General features: G+C 42.5%; 1 protein-coding gene across 1 annotated transcript in view; it reads right to left on the bottom strand.

Annotated features, from left to right (window-relative positions):
- The window catches only part of EGLN3 (egl-9 family hypoxia inducible factor 3), a 30,220-nt gene that overhangs the window by 4,748 nt on the left and 11,527 nt on the right, over nt 1–13,945 (bottom strand). The window contains exons 2-4 of the mRNA XM_027638041.1: nt 2,982–3,101; nt 951–1,087; nt 189–262 (exon numbers count right to left, since the gene is read on the bottom strand). Coding sequence (XP_027493842.1) covers nt 189–262; nt 951–1,087; nt 2,982–3,101 — 331 coding nt within the window. The remainder of the gene's footprint in view (nt 1–188; nt 263–950; nt 1,088–2,981; nt 3,102–13,945) is intronic.

Below are 13,945 nucleotides of genomic sequence, written 5' to 3'. Positions count from 1 at the left end.
TCTTCTTCTGCTACAGCTTCTCCACTTTGCATAAAATAACTCACTAGTGATTAGAGGTGAAAAAGCTTTCTGAAAATGCATTACATACCCCTCTAGCTACAGAATCATTCCTGGTCTGTCTCTGACTTTGGAAATATCAAAATGCATTAAATTCTTTCTGGTGAACATTTATTAAAAAAAAATCATACCAGTTAAGCTCCTGAACTTTTTTTTGGCTTCTGCTCTTTCTTCAGCATCAAAATACCACACAGTCATGGCATATCTATAAAAGAAAGAAACCCTGTGTTTGTTTCAACTTTTGCTATTAAAATAGAACTCTGGAGTTTTATGCCCATGGAGAAAGCAAAAAACAAAACTGGATTAGTAGATGAAAAAAATAGAATGAAAATGGCTCATCTTTATAGAAAAATACAGACAGCATTTTAGCATGTATTTTATCAAGTCAAATAGAAATATAGGTGAGAATTTCTGCTTGGGGGCACAACAGAGAGCACACCCCCTGGTAACAGAGGGCAAAAGTAGCTTTCAGGCCTTTGCATGTTTTTCTGCTCTGGGACGCCTGTAGGCAGCTTGGGGGTTGCCCTGCATCACATCAGCTTTTCATAGCCTGCTGACAGATGGTAGTCCCAACAATCCCGATAGTATTACAAGGGCAAAAGAATAACCCAGAACTTCCCAGCTAAATAGCTATGCCTGCTTCGAAGATTTCTCCTGTCAATGGTTAAAGGCCTTTTTTTCCATCACACAAGGAAACTCACCATTCAAGTTTGCTGTTCCTTATTTAATGAGAGAATTCCTAGTGACTCAAAACCAGAAAATTCACTCAAACCCTATTTTTTATGCACATGTGTATTTAAACATGATGGCCATAATGTTAGATACAAATATCGGTAGAAGAGATGCTTTGGCGTTTTTCCTAGCCAAATACCAATACCAAATATGCTACTTACCTGGTTGCATAAGAAGGCTGGACTTCATGTGGGTTCCTTCTATCTGACCAAAAAAAAAGTAATCGATCAAAAATCGGCTCAACATCTGCTACATAGGACTTTCCTTCTGGGAATATTCGAAGAATTCCACCATGCAGCTGAAAGAAAAGGAAAGATTGCTTTTTACATATATAAACATCCACACATTCATGTGAGCCATAACTTATTTCTCCCTCCTCAGCACCTAACAAATGAGGAATAAACATGTAATGATAACCAAGACAGCTATGTGACAACACTGGAAAACCTTACTGAATCTCCTGGCCACCTTAATTTTCCCAAACAGCTTGTAATGCTTCAGCATAACCTTCTATCTAAAGTAAATGGAACCAAGATAAAGATAGCACTAGCCCTGTAGCAAACACTGGGAAACTTCTGAGCTCCCAGTCACATCTCTAGAACCAGTGAATACCACAGAGCTGCTCCACCTGACCAGCCTGAATTCAGACTCTCCTCCCAGCAATTGGTAGACACTGCTTATAGTATTTCAGTGCCTGCGTCTGATAATATATGAATTAACTTTTATGCCCTGGGAAGGGTGAAGTCTGTTCTATTGTTAGATTTGTAAAGCTTCCCCTTAATACATTATAGCTCCCAGTCATCATTGTCCCTACGCAGACGTAGCCTCGTTTCTCTCCCATATAATTTCTGCCTTTCCGTGTGCCACAATATTTAGGGAAAAGGTCTGATAATCTGCACGCACTGTAGAAACTTCAAAAGATGAAGATGAACCCTGCCTCATCCCTGCTGCTGTTAGAGGGTTCTTTGGAGGTTTTTATGATGCACCAGAGTACAGCAAAGATGCTGTCAACCCAGCACTGACCCGACGTAGTACCTCTATGCAGCATGCAGATCTCAGTGAGAAACTACTAGGTCAGGTTTAAAGCCACAGTTGCTTTCAAAGCCCAGTACGGTTATACTGTTATATTGCATCTCCTCCAGCATACACTTACATAAAATTACTGTCACACCTACCTAATGAACTCCATCAGTGTCCTGGATTTCAGTTAGCTTTTCTTAGTGCCCACTCAGGTGCTTCCTCACTATCTGAATAAGAGTGCAGTGCACAAAATAAATTGGATATTTGCATTTCTTCCCACATCTCCTCCTTCATTTTATTACATTGAGATGTTTACTGTCATACTCTCTGTAAAGGGATGTGTTTTTCTGCAACAGCGCATTTTTCAATGGCATCATCTCTATACCTGAACTCCCTTATGGGGGTTCATAGTATTTACATGTACTTAAAGAGCATCTTGGCCTGAAAACGGGTTAGAGAAGCAAAAAACACTGGACAATTTTCAATAGATCAGTCACGTGAATGGTTTGTGCTGTGTTATGACAACAGAATTGTAAAGAGACATCCTGCAGTTTTACAAACCCTTCTTTTGTTTCTAACTTAAAGGTATGGTACATTCAAGGCTGACTTAACTGTCTTAGTAATATAGGCAGAAACTAGAGCTCTGTGCTGTCAAGAGACCCACTGGTAGAATCAAAGCTGGAGAGCATGAACCAAATCATGTGTTTATTCCTCTTACTAAGCCCCACTGCTTCCTAAAGAAAACCACAAAGGGAACTGTCTGAACATCTTCCACAGGTTAGCCTGAAGTATCAAGAATGATAGAGGCACAAATTTGGACTGTCATTTTACTCTGCTCCCAGAATCCACTTATTCTTTAGTGGATTGTTTTTCTTTCTAGTGCTGTTTCCTCTAAACAAAGTGTTAAGAGCACACAGCCCAGTGCTTAGAAGCTTTATTTTATAGCAACAAAACAGTATGTGTGTATGATGGGAGAGAGAATGGTAAGGAAACGGTTCAGCTTTTTACTTCCAAAGGGTTGCCATAAACACCAAGAAAAAAAAATGGAGAGATGAAGAACAGACCAGCTGTTCAGAAGCTCAGAGTTCACAGAAACAAACCGACAGCTCCAAAGCTCTGTTTCTGAAGTAGTTTTTCTTTCATGTTCTGCCTCAAACCTGTGGCTTACTCACCTTGGAGTCCCAATTCTTATTCAGGTAATAAATACAGGTGATGCAGCGCCCATCACCATTTGGATTGTCCACATGACGAACATAACCAGTTCCATTTCCAGGATAGCAAGCAACCATAGCCTGCAAGATAAAGATTGTAAAATAATTAATGCTACAAGATGCCTAACTTCAGTTTTAATTTTCTAAGCATCCTCCCATCACCAGTTTGGTTCAGTATTTTTCAGCTTATCAATCCAAAACCTGCAGCAGGCACCACCAGAAGGTATATTTGCACAAACTTCTTTTACAGGGCAGGTTAGCCAGAATGAAATTCCAAACTGGAAAATAAATACCCTTCATAACTCACAATATATACACTAAGGTAGAAAAAAATTGAATTAAACTAAAGCACAAGTATGTCATCTACAAGCTACGTGACTTTGAAGGAGTTTCAGCTGAAGTTTGCTTAGGTTTCTAAAGATAAGCAGTCATTGCAAAATTGATTTGCCAGTCATAATGAAAGTAGAAAGCAATCCGAGCACGTCATGCCTTACTACCGTCATCCTCCTCTTGTCATATCTTCCAGTCACTGTCATAGACCCCTAAGTCCAACAAAAAGTAAGGGTTCCCAGGAAGTGTGGGTAAAAGTCCACAGAGCAAAGTCTGCAAAAAACTGCAACTCCTTTGTGCTGTGTTTGTACAGGGCAGGGCATGTTTGCTTTCATGGACTGAGCCACAGAACTAACCAAACAGCTTTCAGAGCATACTTCTCTCTTTGATCATCTTCAGACTTGCTGATACAATCGCTTAATTCATGGTTTAAATTTCACGTTGAATGATGAGATAAGCCTAACATGAATTACACCAAACCACATGACAGTCGACATGTCTTATAAGGCTTTTTACAGCAAAGATATTGACATCATTAGCAGCCTAAGCAGAATGCAGGGAAGAGCAGGTGAGACTGTTGGTAAGGTATAGATCTTTGTCTCAGAGTCAATTCTTCACTATTGGGGCTACTTGGTAGTGATACCAATCACCACTAAAGTTGTTGCAATAGAAGTCTTGTTCCCAGTCCTCTGACATTTCCTTTCATTGCCTGCCAGTAGTAGCAGCAAGAGTGATGGGAGATGATGAACTAAGTTTGGTTGCAAAGCTGCACACAGTACCCAGATGTGGTTTCTCCAGAGATGAGAGGGTAATAATCACTCCCCTCAATCTATGTGCTGTGCTTCTGTAAAAAGTGCCCTGGAGCCTCTTGTGCAGGAAGCACGCTGCAGGCTCATGTTCAGTTCACTTTCCACCAAGACCACCTGAGTGTTCCCAGGCTCCCCAGGGGGGAAGCAGAGCTGATCAGAGCTGCTGGCAGCCCCCAGCCTGCTGCAAGGCACTCTTCCTTCCCAGGAGCAGGACTTGTGTTTGCCCATATTTATTTCCATAAGGTTCCTGTTGGCCTGTTCCCTGAGTCCATCTGGGACCCTTTGGTTGCAGTCTTGCCCTCGAGGCCATCAAGTGGCCCCCTCAGTTTGGGGTCTTCTGCACACTTGAAGAGAGGGCACTCTACCATCTGTTTCAGGTTAGAAGAGTGGTTAAGAGGATAGGTCCCATGATAGATCCCTGTGGTGCTCCATTTGTTACCAGCCTCCAGGTATAATATGACTGATTGACCACAACCCTCCAAATCCAACCATCCAACCAGTTTTTTGCCCATCTAGTTTTCCATCCATTCAGACCATAACATCCTACCTTCAGATGCAAGAGTATTGTCCATGCCTGTCCCCCAGGACAAGGATATGACTGTGTACCATTTGTATGACCTGCTCCAATGCACACTTGATAGCGTTGGAGATTGACAGTACAGGCTTTACTAAGACCAGTTGAAATTTTTATCTAGGAACCCCAGAAGTCTTGTTTTCCAAGCACATGCTAAAGCCATGCTGTTCTCATGGGGCACATGACCAGCTAGAGTATAGCACATGCTGCTTTAATCATCAAGGTAATTTTACCATGCCAACAAACACCAGCACAGAAGCTATTGCCAGCCAGCACAGAGGATCCCTTGAACCCCCTGCTACCAAGAACAAAATCTATCCACAGGAGTCAGCATGTATGAATTAACTTTCCTTCCTCCCCACAAGCACCAGAACAGTACCTGCAGGCAGAAGTAAATCACCAGGACCTGTTCTTCACCTTGACACCTCAAGCCACAGATGCCTAGAGACTGGTGGCCTACAGAGGCAGGAGATTATGCTAAACAAGAGCAAACACCTTTAATTTCAAGTAATAAGCTCTCTTCCATCACACCTGGCAGTTGGCTAGATGTTTTGCTGTAGACCCTGTCTGCTCTGTTGTCATTCTGCCATTATATATGGCTTCACAGCTGCATCTGCATTTCACTATCAGCCTGATAACAGCAGTAAGGGTCAGCCTACAGCCAGTGTTGGAAAAAAGTCTGTTAGAAGCAGAAGTCTGGCAGAAACCGCAAGTCAGCTGTATCTGCAACATAAAAATGGTCTGAGGGAGCTGTGCCCTCACTGGTGAGGATAACCCACCTCATGCATCCCTCCCCCCCATCCCAGCTGATAGCACAGCAACTCATGCAGGTGCACTCTTCACCTATCCCATGCACAGCGAGCTGAATTAGATTTAACAATTGAAATAGTAACCTTTGCAAACTGGATCCTCATACACTGGGAAACACAACCTTGGTGCCCAGCAAAGCTGCTCCATCATTCCCCTCTTCAACTGAGCAGGGCGAGAAAAATGTAATGGTCAAGATAAGGACAGGGAGAGATCACCCATCAGTTACTGTCACAGGCAGAACAGACTTGACCTGGGGAAACTAGTTTAACTTATTGCCAGTCAAATCAGAGTAGGAAAATGAGAAATAAAACCAAACCTTAAAACACCTTCCCTTTACCCCTCCCTTCTTCCTGGGATGAACTTCATTTCCAAGTTCTCTATTTGGTCAGCAGTAGGTCCACCTTGTAGGCAGCTGGCATTGGCTCTGTTGGACATGGGGGAAGGCTTCTAGCAGCTTCTCACAAAAGTCACCCTGGTAGCACCACCAACTACCAAAACCTTGCCCTGCAAACCCAACATATCCTGGGAGCTGAGGGTGCAAAGGAGAAGGGGCAGTGATTCCAACAGACAGGAAGGGAGGAGGGCTGTGCCAGGGGTACTAGGTGCTCATCTCTGCCACAGGCACAGCTGCTTCCAAAGGGGATGCACCAGCTACACTACCAGTGTGAGCTTGGCAGAGCTCTGCTAACCATACCAGAGGGATGACACAAGATGGGAACAAAACTTTGTTGACTGATAATACCTCATTTTTAAGTCGATGTATGACACAAAATTATGAAGGCCTTAAGTCTCTCTTTGGAGAGTAGACATTATTCCAAGATTACTGAACTGCCTAAAAATTAATTCAATATTACTACTCTTTTTTAATGCCACAATCAAAAAGCTGCTGAACAACAACAGACTGCAGGCCAGATCCTTAAAGGGATTCAGGTGTTTTACTTACTATGGAAATCTGGGCAGAAGGCCAGCATTTTCCCCAGCCTCCCCCACATAATATGTTCTCTTACCAGAACCGTGTGCTTTGTCTCTGAGACGTTGATGCATTATTTATTTATTTATTTACAGTGTGCACCTTTTGCAATTGCAACACTGATTCCCTGGAGATGAAGTGGAACAATTTCCACAGAATTCTAAAGCACTAGCCACACTCTAGCTTAACTTTCAGAAAAGAAAACAGAAAAAAGTTTTTTAGTAGCAGCAGCAAAAGGAGAAAAGCAGAAGTGAAATATCCTTTCCTGGCACAGTGAATATTTGAATGAAACCTTAAACAATGAAGGGAAATCATTTTGGTCCTCCTAGATGAAATGGTATCAGGCTTTATCAGAGCACTGGCTGGAGCAGCTCCAGAGCAGGTCAAGCTGGCCTCAGCAGGGATTCCAGCTGTTAGCACTACTTTTGGATTCATTCAAAGCAAACAAGAAACAGGAGATGAGATGCATGACCCAGACTTAATTTAGGTAATTGGTGAACACTGTTATTTGCCAGTTTAGTGCACAGTCTAGCTATAAAAGCCAGATGCTCCATCACAATAATCAAACCATTTACCAGGTGCACATATGGAATGTGAGTAAAAAATGTTTCCTTAACTTTTGGCTATTGTGTCCAGAAGAGCACACTCCAAATTTTTGGATACAACTCCTCCCTTCATTAACCAACTCCAAACCTAAACTAACTACAGCAGGCAGTAAGGAGCAGGAATATACCTAACTTTTTTTTTCCCAATACAATCCATTACAATGACTGTTAGTTGGCTTAATTTCCTACTGTAAGCACTCAGAAAATTTCAGCAACACTACCCTTTTCTAAGTTAAAATAGAAAGGCTGGTCTTACTGAACAGTTAAAAACTCTGATATACAGATGCATGCCTTTCCAGTCACACATACACACACCATCATATGAAGACCAATGCTCTGGCAGTCTACTCAACAGTTATAAATTAGAGACTACAAAACTTGGAAAATGAAAAGCAAATCATTAAGACTTAAGTTTCTGCACTGTCATTTTCAGGAATGTTAGTTTTCCCAAGAGGGTGCAAATCAACCACAAGTTAAACAAGTGGCAATTACCAGCTTTAGTAAGGACCCAGGAATCATCAGTAAATTCCACATTGCACAGAAGCTTGCAAAAATGTTATTCATCACTCTAAGTATTACACTCAAGTCAGCCAGAGAAATCTGCAAGTCAAACTGCAAGACACCAGCAAAGTTTGGAGGCAGATAATAAACAACTGTTCCATAGAGAGGATTTTTCCCTGCCTCCCAGTGCTTCTAGCAAGAAGAAAAACAAATTCTCTTAGCTGATGGCCAGGATCATGCTGTGAGACATGATTCTGCTACGTTTCACAAAATAAGCAGTGCTAGAGCAGCCTGACACTTGGAACAAAACATTTCAGAAAATACCTCAGCTAGAAGATGGTAACACTGCTTAATAAGAAGCCGTGATCACACGAGGTCAGAAGGAGAAGCTCTCTGTACCTCCTAGCACTAAGCCAGGGCCTCAGTGCACTCCTAGTGCAGATTGCATAGGTGGTATTGTAACCCCATACTAATCCTGTATTTCCCTCTCAGAACTAGTATGACCTTTGCAGCCAGCAGAGAAAATCCTGACCCGTGTAACTCTATCCTGCCAACACCAACCACCTTTGCAGATTAAGCTACAGACTCCATAATATGCTTTTCCATTTTCTGTACCAGATTTGTACTGTATATCACTGAACAGCTGCTACTTTTGATCCCTAGTGTAGATAATTTCTGTGTATAGCTTGTACAACAGTTAAATTCAGAAATTACTTGTAAAGTCTGTTAGATGAAAGGTGCTATATACGCCCAAAGCAATACTCCTCTACAATATCACTATGATGGTTGCCTAAAAAGCCAAGGTATTAATAAGAATTAACAGGGCTATAGCCACTACAGCTTTCAAATATGTTTCTATTTGGCTACACAATTCCAAAATTTCAGCCCAATATGTGGTTCTCAGACCTGAACTTGAGGGCAAACAAAAATAACTTGACCAGTCTTCTAGAAAACGAGGACCACCAGGGTTCACTTGATGGTCTAAGCGCATGTTGTGCTCAGCCTGATTCTAGTTCATAGACGTGCACAGTCTGTACTTCCAGAAAGTGAAAGGCACCCAGCATGCTCTACATTAAAAGAACATGAGTAGTCTGACATTTCATGATCAAAGACAAGAGATTCTCAGTTGAGGCTTGTCTGACACACAAGCACAACAGGATGTTTCTTTAGTAATTTCTTGTTGCACCCAATTGCACCCAAGAGTTTTCTGCCATGTAGCTTATAATGGTTAAGTATAAAATATTCATGAACATTATTAAATATTAGTTTGTTTGAATTTATGAAAGTTAAAACACTCAACTGCTATACTGAGGCATGAACTAGGAAAATTGGTCTAATTTAATACTCTGTAGGGATGGGAAGAAACAGAGGGAAGAAAATTATGCTAAAACACCAACAAATCAGAAACATTAGCTTTGTACCTGTTGGAAAGGGAATCACCAGTTCCAAGAGGGGGTGAAACCCTGCTCGCTGCAATCATGCAACACATGAAATGGGCTTCAGCGGCAGTATTGCATAAGAAACTGGGCCCTCATTTCCTCACCCATAACTGGATTATCAGTCTTCAATCAAACAGCTGTTAGAGAGCTAAACCTTGTCATCTCCTCTTTTATCAGCTTCTTGCTCAGAGGTGGAGGCAAGAGAGAAGAAAAGTTTTGTGAAGAAGGAGCTTATATCTTGAAATTAAGAAATACTGGGGAAAGTGCTAGAATTCGGCAGGGCAAGACACACAGAACTTTTCACTTCAACTTTCAAGTTCATATGGAGGCCTAAATGGAAGCCATGTGGAAGACATCTGACAAGCAAAAAAGCCAACAGAAATAACAATAAACACCCTGGTGAAGCAGTTATTTTCTGTCTTGAAACACAAAGCAGATCAAACTCAGCTCCAAAAACACGTTGCTGAACACTTCCTTCTTAGCTTGCAGAAGTAGTCCTACACAAAGTCACCTTGGATGCAGGTTACAAGTGTCTAATGAAGGGGCAGATGAGCCATGGCAAACAAGATGTGAAAGATTGATAGGACCCTTTACCAGTCTGTGACTCATCTCTGGAGCGCTACATCTTAGATGAGATTGACATGATCATAGTTATTTTTGCTCCTGGCTCTTGTATTATGTCAGCAAACCTGAGCACTTTAGAGGAAAGAAGAAGAACATTTCTATGGCCAGAGATGCAATCACACAAGTGAAAATACATCCATTCTCACAATTTCTCATCTCAGGTGCAGAATGCTGTTTTCACGATGCCCATCAGGGGTTTTTTTTGTTTATTTACATGGTTGGTTGGTTTTTTAATACCTCTCTGCTGGGCAAGTACTTGCACCTGTACAAAAATCTTGTTTGGATTGCATAGCATTTTAGCCAGGACATCTGATACTTGTTTCTCTATGCTTACATGCAACCTTAATCATCAGATTCAGATCCTCCAAGAACTGGAACCTTGTCTCTCCTTTATTATTTTATTTAGTCTTTTGCATGAACCATGGTAGCTTGATTATTGTTTCCAGGAACATAAAAACTCAGCTTTTGAGGAACAGCCCAAGAGTCTGGGAAGGACTATTCTCTCATCTGCAGGAAAAAGATGACAAAACACTGGTTTATTTTTGCTTATCAACCAAAAGTCTATTACTACCTGAAAACATTCTAATTACCATAAGATGGAAAACTGTTCCTGCTTGTTAAATTTCTTCTAAGAATAAGAGTAGACAGAAAGAACTACCCATGAAAGCTCTGTTCATGGATTATCTCCATGCCACACAGTTGTTGATGACTGGCATGTTATATAGTGGTAGCTCAAGGAGCCCCTAATAAGCTTTCAAAACTTATGGAATGTGTCTGTAAGGATGCCAGATCACAGATTGATGCTGCTATAAAAATGAGCTCTCTATTAAATGAATATGTGATGGAGCTTAAGAAGCTTTCCTAATAATTGGCAACAAAATTTAGTTTTTCATGGCCTGAAGAGTCCTATTAATGTGGAAGACTGCTTTAGCCTGTGACAATTTTTTTAATTTCTTTTCTTCACAGAACACATGCTTAGAGAAATCTGGATGCCCTTCAAGTTCAAGCTGGCTGCTAGAGCAGTGCCACTGTGAAATGGGAAGGCATGGAATAGCCATGCCTCATGTCAGTGGTGGCCATCTGCAACTGTCAAGAGAATAGGGAGCATTTGTGAACCAAGCTTTGGAGGCAGAAGTGAGTTCTGTTGAGCTGTCTCCAGAATCCTATTGGTTCCTAAAGTGAAGGGGCAATTCAGGAAACTCTGAAAGAAACTGACTGAGGGAGAAGTTCTCCAGGCTTCCAAGAAGAGGAGTCTGACTGGTGATTTCCTGGGCAGAAGAGTCCCAGGCATTCATCTGCCACTGTATATACTGACTACATTGCCTGCTTTTTAAAAAAGCCAAGAAAAATAAGATTGCTTTCCATCACCCAAACTCTCTGTATTCAGCCTCTGGGCATGGCAAGGAGAAAACAGAACACTGAAAGTTAAGGAAACAAATCCGAAAATTGCCATAGGATCACAATTGTCCTTGTGGTGCACATCTTTGTTCTAATAATTAAAAGTATTAACCTCCTTTCTTGTGTGCTTAATTAATCTACACGTCTGCATGCCTGTCAATTAACACTTTTCTCCAGTACTCCTCTCATCTTATGCAAAGGCAAAAATCAGGTAAGATTTTTATTTTACATCCTCCTCTGACCTAAAACTACATTTTGGTCTGCGACATTACTGGGTCGTTGTGGCTTGCACGCACACAGCGACAATGCCGCTTGAGAAGCGATTAGCGTGCTGTGAAGAGCAGGCATACCATCACGGCAGGACCTGAAATTTAAAAGGCTATTGCCAGTGAATTAGTTCAGTCAAGGATATTCAGATTAAGTATCCAATTAGCAGCTGTAAACATGCGCAGTGCATAGATCTATCAATAAAGGCTGTTTCAGTTTAGAGGGACCGCCCGGCCCTGCGCCGCGGAGCCCTGGCTCGGGGCCAGCGAGATGATGGCTTAACGACAGTGCTACGTGCGGAGCGTGAGGCGATCGGCGATCAAACGCAAACTTTACTCCAGAGTGCACTTCAGAGACAGGCTGCGGAGGGAAGAGGGGAAACCCACATATGCAGTGAGCGCACAGGCACTTAGGGCGCTTCTCGTCTCTCGTTCTTACTGGGCTCTCTCTCCCTTCTGCTGCACACAGAGGCACACACGCTTATTTCCCACACTTAAAAAAATAATACTGTTTAATTAAATTGTAGGATTATTTTTGCGTGTTCTTGAAGCCCTCTTTCATCATCCAGAAAATGCTTTCAGTCCCCTCCTCTCCCCCAAGAACCAAACCTGGCCAAGTTGCACTAATGAGAAAGCATCTCAAGCAATTGATGCAGATGGAGAAAGCATCCCCTGTAATGAGCCCTGGGGGACACCATGACAAACGCCACCCCCGCAGAAAGGCAAATTCATAAGTAAGTGCAGGCTCATTAAGAAAATCTGTAAGGACTGACCCTGTATGTTCAGGTTCTCAGCAGGCAATAAAGGCACAGTAACCAGCAGAGACATCCTCTGAGGAATATCCTCATCTGTGTAGTAGAAAGATAATTTCATAGTTCCTGAAATATTCCAGCCTTTCATTCTTTGTCAGCACTTAAGACCTTCTCAGTTCTGCTACTAATCACCCAGAGGATTACACCACTTTTTTTTTTCCAACATTTAAAGAACTCTGCACATTTTGATGCTCTTCTGGTTGTGCAAAGAAAGGTCACGAAAGACAGCCACAACACAGGCAAGCAGTGTTTTGCTGTTTTTGGAGTTGCCCGAATTGGCCAACATCATTTTTTTACTGTTACCCATTACTTTTAGCCTGCGGGGCCAGGGCAAGTGAGCAACGCTGCCCATAAGACTTATCAGCTCACATATGGTATGCAGCACTTCGTACGTACACTTCCTGGGACTTCATCTGGGCAGCCCTGGGCACTCTGGCAGGCAGAGGTGATGAGCCACCACCTTGACCCAGGTGTGCCATGGGGACAGGAGGCCCCAGCTGTGCAGCACAGTCCTGCCTTGGGGACATCGCCCAGGACACCTCTTGTGACCTTGCATGCTCCCACAGCAGAGGCAGCACCACACCAGGGAAATGGTTTCCTTTGTCCCCTTTGGCTTAGTGAAAGTCTCTCTCCACTGCCAGAGAGGAATGCAGGGTTCAGACAAGCACTGTCACACTTGGCAGGTACCCCAAATACTCCTCAAGGGTCCTCCCAGAACTGTCAAAGCTGTCTAGGCTTCTGAGCCTGCTAAGACATTACTGCACTGAATAAAGAGAGATCAATGGTTTGTTATCACAGCAGTAGCACCAAATCAAGGCTAATTTGATGAGACCAGTTTATCTTCTATGTTAATTTTGGAAGGAAGCAGTCTCACCCTCCACACATCTTTTGCTCACCCACACCTTTAGAGAGGACCTTGCCTAGGTAACAATACATGTATTTCTGCATAGGTTTTTGTGTGAATGAGTATTTATTGGTAAAACTTACTAAAATTACCTGTAACATCAGGAATAATTTCTGCTACACTTCAGTAGCTTGTGTGGTCTTTACCTCTAAGGCTTTGCCTGCACATAAAGTTGTACTGCTCTGTGTACATGTGCACATTACAACAGTTCAATCTCCTAGTTAAAGGAGATGGAGTAACACACCATCTTTCCATGTAGGAAGGGAAACAAGACATTCAGATTCAAGGCAATTTCATAGTAATATAACTATACACCTAAGGTTCTAAGGTTAGGCAATAAAATATATTAGTAAAAAACCCAAATAAATCTTTCTAAGTGTTGTAGTGCCTCCCCTCTTTTCCACCTATACAGTTCATACTTGCACCAGTAAGGTATGTATAGACAGAAACTCAGCAACTCTGATCAAGGCAAGCTGGCATAGACACAGACGTGCACACACACAAGAAACTGAGCTCTAGCCTTACATTTGCACATCGTAAAGGTATTCACAAAAGCTCTCATCTCTTAAAAGGAAGTCTGGTCTTTAACCCAGCTGCAGGACATCAGATTCTGGATTTGAACATGAGCTGCAGAATTCCCACTTCTCTTTTTCCACTGGTCAAGTCTCTCCCACGGATTTATGCTGCCACCACCTGACAGAAGTGACCAGCCCTAAAGGCTGCCAGCGTTGCAGCCACTGACATAGGCTTTGACCCTCCTGCTGGGGCAGTGGCCGTGCCCAGGGACACAGCCATGCCTGACAGGTTCCCTGCACAGGGACACAGCCATGCCTGACGGGTTCCCTGCACAGGGACACAGCCATGCCTGACGGGTTCCCTGCAC

This window comes from Corapipo altera, unplaced genomic scaffold (assembly GCF_003945725.1).
Source record: "Corapipo altera isolate COAL_440 unplaced genomic scaffold, ASM394572v1 23, whole genome shotgun sequence".
NCBI lineage: Eukaryota > Metazoa > Chordata > Aves > Passeriformes > Pipridae > Corapipo > Corapipo altera.
Note: the sequence above shows the minus strand (reverse complement) of the source record. Positions and strands in the feature narration are given on the sequence as shown.